This window comes from Perca fluviatilis, chromosome 4 (genome assembly GCF_010015445.1).
Source record: "Perca fluviatilis chromosome 4, GENO_Pfluv_1.0, whole genome shotgun sequence".
Taxonomy (NCBI): Eukaryota; Metazoa; Chordata; class Actinopteri; order Perciformes; family Percidae; genus Perca; species Perca fluviatilis.
In genome coordinates this window covers 15,842,192-15,848,913 of record NC_053115.1, presented here as the reverse complement: position 1 = coordinate 15,848,913, position 6,722 = coordinate 15,842,192, and the positions used below count along the sequence as shown (strand labels likewise).

At 36.1% G+C, this 6,722-nt stretch overlaps 1 protein-coding gene across 1 annotated transcript; it reads left to right on the top strand.

Annotated features, from left to right (window-relative positions):
* The first annotated feature begins 1,198 nt into the window (after positions 1 to 1,198).
* rhebl1 (Ras homolog, mTORC1 binding like 1) lies at positions 1,199 to 6,643 on the top strand. Its single transcript, XM_039798914.1, has 8 exons — positions 1,199 to 1,610; positions 3,049 to 3,120; positions 3,237 to 3,304; positions 3,664 to 3,746; positions 4,170 to 4,226; positions 4,323 to 4,370; positions 4,690 to 4,771; positions 4,873 to 6,643. The coding sequence occupies exons 1-8, from the start codon at positions 1,559 to 1,561 to the stop codon at positions 4,963 to 4,965; spliced, it is 555 nt and encodes a 184-aa protein (XP_039654848.1). The 5' UTR covers positions 1,199 to 1,558; the 3' UTR covers positions 4,966 to 6,643.
* The last annotated feature ends 79 nt before the right edge of the window (positions 6,644 to 6,722 follow it).

The following is a 6,722-nucleotide window of genomic DNA, read 5'->3' as shown; positions in this document are numbered from 1 at the left end:
GGTACTTAAAAGTACTCGATGCAGAAAAATCCTCACGCTTTAGAAACTGGAAACGATCAAAACAGTCATGTCAATCAACTGAGTGTTTAATTGTCTAATCATTTCAGCCGTACTAGGCCTATATATTGTTGTGTATTTTAATTTATAATAAAACATTGTATTTTATAAACTATGTGTTTTGTGTGCAAAAATCTTAATTTTAAAAGTAACTAGTAACTAAAACTGTCAGATTAGTGGAGTAAAAAGTACAATATTTCCCTCTGAAATGTAGTGGAGTAGAAGTAGAAAGTGGCAAGTAGCTCAGATGTCTACTTTAGTATAGTACTTGAGTACATGTACTGGTCCAGACCATAGTGACATCATTAGCATAGATTTGTGAGAGAAAGGGGCCACATTCTTGTTGGGGCCAATGAGGCCACATCACATAGGTTAATGCAGGGTCAACGGTAAACTTAAATGGGTTGAACGAGAGAACAGGTCAGCTCAACAATTAAAGCACTAATCGCAATAAGAGCACTAGTCATATAAAGATAAAATAAGATTAAATGACAATAGGATGTGGGATAAGATTGGATGTATAGGCCTAAATAAAAATAGAATAAAGCACTATATACATATATGTAAAAATGAGGATAGTGTGTGGATAGAAGTGACAAGTTTATCCAACAGAATAGCACAAATTTAATGAGTAAAAAGGAATGAGATATGGGATATCAGAAACAGAAACGAAACAGAAAGTGGAGAATTTTCATTCACTGATACATTTTTATTCCTTGGGGTTATTTAATTCACTTGATTTGGCTAAAGAAAGCCCATTCCCCATGAGTCCATTCCAAGTCTAGCATGATTTTAATAGTTTTAATAGAGTATCTGATTTTAATAGGCATAGGCTACATGAACAAGAACAAGACAGTGCAAGTGAGAAAAAGGATGACGAAAGAGAACAAACGTGAGATACTTACATACACATATACATATATATATATATATATATATATATATATATATATATATATATATATATATATATACATACAAATATGTAGTCTAAAAAGACTGGCTATCAGAAACATGCTGCCTGACTGGGACGCACAAACATGGATGTATTAAGAGGCGCACAAAGGGTGACCTCTACTGTACAAATAGTCCATGTCCATGTCCATGACGTATTCACTGGTTTTACGACGGTGTGCTTACACAATGACAGTTTCCGTCAGTTTGACTTGCGAATCGTAACCGCGTTGAGGAGGGAGCTTTTTTTTTAAATTCCAATTTCAGTTGTAACGAAAATTTCATCGTTTCAAACTATCGGTCGATATCGATAACAATATCAGATACATAAAAATATATATTTTTTTTAGATAAGTAACGTTACTTAAACTCTAAACTTCCAGCTCGAGGCCCAGCAGAGAGCTCAAGCAGCAGCTCCGAAAAGTTTGTTGTTGTCACGTGATGTGCTACGAATGTGGCGATAAAAGTTTGTTTCGATAGTAAACCTAGGTGGCGTAAGTTACTAACGTTACATTATTAAAACCTACTGAACAACGATTTCACCAAAATGCCTCAACCAAAACATCGAAAGATTGCTGTTATAGGTTACAGGTCTGTAGGTGAGTAAAGCACACGAGCTCGTGCACAGCTAATGTTAGTCAGCTAACAGGCTAACGCTTTGTTTTCCTCTTAAGTGTATCCCACGAACACCGGTGACGCTAGATCACCTGTGTTTATGTTTCTTTGTGCTTCGTGTGTTTGCTGAGCAGTTGATTACTAAACCACACTAAAATCAACGTCACCATGTTGTATAGCCATTTGTTACTAGTTGTAACGTGTTCTGTGAAAACAAAGTTAGCTCAGCCGGTGACATCCTGGTTTAGAGCCAAGTGCTGTGTCGAAACTTTTAGTCCAGCAAGTCTAACAAAAGTATGTAACGTTAGTTAATGTCAGGGGTTTCTGGGTTATGTCTGTTTTTCGGTCCGTTTTTTCATTTTTATTATTATTATTATTATTATTATTATTATTATTACATCGGGAACTATGTTGGAAATAAGTCTATACACTTTATATTTAATCTCTTGGATTTTTTTTTGGTCTTCTAGCTATATCCATTAATCAAATTAATCGATTAGTAAATGTCCACAATTAAAGGAAGTCAGCATGTAGCTAACCATATTCGAACTCCTACCAAGTTAATACACAGCCGTTTATATTATTAAATGTACTTGTGTGGCCGATGTTGCCCTAAATATATGACCAATCAGATTCTGTGTTAGCTGTATTAACCAAAACGTTCAACTGTGTGGCCATTGCAAACGTTTATATACTTTATCAGATGTTTTATTATTTAGATAGCAGCCATTACCAAAAGTGCCTCCATAGAATTTAGATAAGGTCACAGATTCAAGCTGTAAAGAAACAAAATGATCCCATAGATGCACGGAGGATCACACATTTTGATGGCTTTGGTAGCAGAATCTGAAGTGTATCTGAAGAGCACTATCACTTCGCCTGTCAATATGTGTCGGTCCTTTGGTCGATATCGTCTAATTGAGTCTCTCTGATCTGACAGCTCACAGATTTCAGTACACCAAAATCACAGCTATCAAAATGTGGGAGCCTATCTACATACTACAGAGGTAATTTGGTAATGGCTTAACTAGGGCTGGGCGATATGGAGAAAATCCGATATCACGATATTCTTGACAAAATACCTCTATCGATATTGCGGCGATATTCTAGGGTTGACAACTGGTGCTTTAACAAAATATCTTCACACTTAGATTTTAGATAATCATCAGTCATGTGGACATAATGTCTAAGTGAGGAAAAGGCAAATAATAGAACAGCTAGAACAGTCCAGTAAGTTCAGAAAAGTACATCACTTTACTGTAATGCAGCCTTTAAAACTAGGAAAAGACAACACTTAGGGGGAGAAAGAGAGAGAGAGAGAGAGAGAGAGAGAGAGAGAGAGAGAGAGAGAGAGAGACTAGGCTTAACATTGTGTTAAAATTGTAGTAAAACAACCATGTTATGTTTCTTTGCCCTGCACAGGAAAGTCATCTCTTACAATACAGTTTGTGGAAGGACAGTTTGTTGACTCCTATGACCCCACCATCGAAAACAGTATGTGTCAATATTAGATTGTTTATAAGATATTGCAGCAAAAAGAAAAAAAGTGACAATGGATTTGCCGTAATGTAAAGAAATGTTTTGTATAACTGGTCCATTCCTCTCCCCAGCCTTTAACAAATTGGTCAGCGTGAACGGTCAAGACTTCAATCTTCAGCTGGTTGATACAGCTGGACAAGTAAGTTGATCCTCTACCACCATATCTTACACAGGCACTAAACTTTTGGTTTTAAATCAACACGTCTGATCTGTTAATCTCTAGGTTTAAACGTTAATTTGTTGTGCTAGTGTTAAGCAAGACACTTGATTGACACTTGAATGTCCAGTTTAGCATTAGTCAGCCAATTAATGCCACAAGTCTGCGCTATCTACCTTGCCTCATTGCCCATATTACTTCACTTTAACTTTGCTAACTTAGGCTGGTATTATGACATGTACTCTAATGTCAGGTTGACAAGTCTATTCAATTGACAGGTGCCAGTTATTTCAGAAGCTATAGTCTTGTTTGAGATTATAATACCTCCCTTCTGTCTGTAGGATGAGTACTCCATTTTTCACCAATCCCACTCAATGGACATCCATGGGTATGTCCTTGTCTATTCAGTGACTTCCAATAAAAGGTGAGTGGATGGTTGTTTTCATATCTGTATGAATAATGAGGCATACACTGTTAAGTCTAAAAACATTATATATTACGTAAACAACACTATAACGCTAGCGTTGTGTTCTAACATATACAGACTTTTAGAGTTCATGATACATTAATCCTAAACCACAAAGATTTACAAGGGTTAAACCCACTGTTGTGTATACCAACAGTGTTATCTAAATGTCATACAATAGACATATAACTGGGTTTATAATGTTCAATTTTTGAGTAGTTCATTTTGTTGGTGTTGTATTCAACTTCATTGGGTGCCTGTTTGCCTATTGCTTTAACCAAATATGCCAAAGCATATGGTTCTTTGGACTGGCATTATGTATTATAATAGTAAGTAACATACAGGTTAGAGTTGCATACTGACTACTCTGTGTCTGTTCAGTTTTGAAGTTGTGCAGGTTCTACACGACAAGCTGCTAGACATGGTTGGAAAGATTCAGTAAGTTCAGTTGGATCTTTAAAATTCCCCACTTCAATATTTGTCTTGTCTTATTTTTTAAGATCATTTTTCCAACCAGGGTTTTTTTCTTTTCAGGGTCCCAACTGTTCTTGTAGGGAACAAAAAAGATCTCCACATGGAAAGGTAATTAAGATGATTGAATCTTGAATATAAACTGTTACTGTCAGGTTAAAAATAACACAGATAATACTGTCAGACTTTTTGGTCTTAAACACTCCGTATAATTCAACATTAAATACATTTTTAATGACAAGCGTTAAGAAGTTAAAGGCTAAGTAGAATTATATTCTGTATTGTTCTTAGTGTCAACAAATCCCCTGAAAAGAGCAAAACCAACAGTCAATTGATCCTGTTAACATGGAATGCCTTTGTAGCCAAGTACAAATACAAAAGGTGTCTTCTGTTTTCAGTAAGTGAAGCTTCCCTTTTATTTTTTTCACAGGGTTATCAAGCCAGAAGAGGGAAAGAAACTTGCTGATTCCTGGGGTGCTGCATTCATGGAGTCCTCAGCCAAGGAGAATGAGGTAATGATAGGTATCTCTTTGAATACCAGCTCATCGATGCATACCACATACTAATTCAGACACAGATTTCAAATTCTGATGACAATATTCTTGCAATGCAGACAGCTGTGGAGGTTTTCAAGCGGATCATTTTGGAGATGGAGAAAGCTGATGGAAATGCACCCCCAGAGGAGAAGAAGTGCGCCGTGATGTAAATTTGTATCCAGGACATCCGTAAGCTAATTTGCTGAAGACAGAAGGCACAACTTCACCAGCTTGCCAACCATGACCTCACCGACACCAAGACACTGCAGTTGAACTTTTCTGCTCCATTGTGATACCAGATTGATTTACTTAGCAAGGCAACTGCCCAGACATTTGATAAACCATCCAACTAATTGTAACCACAGGGAGAATGTTCTCAGAGCAAGACTAATCTTTGTTTTAGACAAAGATGCACCGTCGGTGAACACTTTCTTTAAATATTGAATGAAATGTAATCTATAACTGGGCAAAATCTTGACTTTGAGTTCAACCAAATGCCCAGAAAACAAAATAATATTGCCAAACATTGGTCCCAATTATTGCATAAAATGTTTTTGTCAACGTATTATGGTAATAACTACTTGTAAATCTGATGATTGAGACATCATTGGCTTATGTCTCATATTTCATGAGTAGTTGAGTTAATGTACATGTAGGGCTGGTTAATAACCTTTTTAAGGACTGGTATTATTTCAACAGTTTTTTTATTTTTATTTTTTGTTTTTTGTTTTTTTTTACAGTGATGGAGAGTCACAGTTCACATTGCTTTAAATGTGGTGATAAAATGTCAGTATCTCACAAAAGGTGGATTTCCTTGAACACCCTGGAATGAGATTTCACATAAGAAATTTCAGTTCTCACTGTAATTGTTTATCAACTCATCATCGGGTACCTTTCACCAATGAAATCTTGAACTGTCTTCGTGATGGAGGAATCTTTTTGTATCTACCAACTCACATTTTAAGCTCTTCTGCTAAGCAGATTAGTACTCTTTGATTGTTTCTACAGTTTAATTTCTCCTTATTGACTGTAATAAAGATGTTCTCTTTTGGATAACCCTCAGAGAAATTTAGTATAGATTGGGCTAGATCTTAGGTATTTACCAGCTATGGCCTTTTTATACAATATAATAGAATCTTAGAAATTGATTTAATGCTATTGGTTATATTTTGAGTGGTGCAGGTTTGCTCTCCGTTCAATATCCTAAGTAGAATATATTCTTATAACTGCGTTATAATTATGAACATTCTTGAGTTGCAATTTTTAAATTGCATTTTAACACTGCGTAAGATTATTTAAATGGCTAAAGGCTACAGAGTTGGCTAACTAATTGTTGAGCTCATGGTTTTGATTTGATGGTTCATGCAAGCCAAACCAGTCCAGGATCACATGCATTTCATTTATATTGCATATTGTGGACTTGCATGTTTACCGTCAAGATGCTTGAGATCCCAAATGACTTGGTTTTCTTAGGTCCTGTAGCATTACAAAGACCCCCCACTCTCATACACAAACCCATAATCCTCATGTTGTACCTGTAGTGGGTAATTATAACTTTTTTATCAAGTGCTTTGCTGAGTAAGTAGTTGACTGATTGATGGTGGTTGACCAGAAGCTGGGGATGCTGTGTCTTGTGCCTTATAGTTCCTCAAACTTCCCCATCTGCTTCCCTTCATAACTCAAGGTGCTCTTGAAGTGTTTTTGTTTTTTTTTCTTCCCATCTGTTGACTTGATACTATGTTACAGGTGGTGTTGTGCACCTGAACACCAGTACCCCCTTGTGGGTTAATGTTAATTCAGAAATCTTGCTGTAAACAGTTTTGTATATAAATAAATCTGTTACTCATTTGATGTGTCATTGTGCTGATTTTGGTTGGATTATTTAGGTAGCTAACAGTAGCAAAATAGTTGCCTATTCAGTATATTA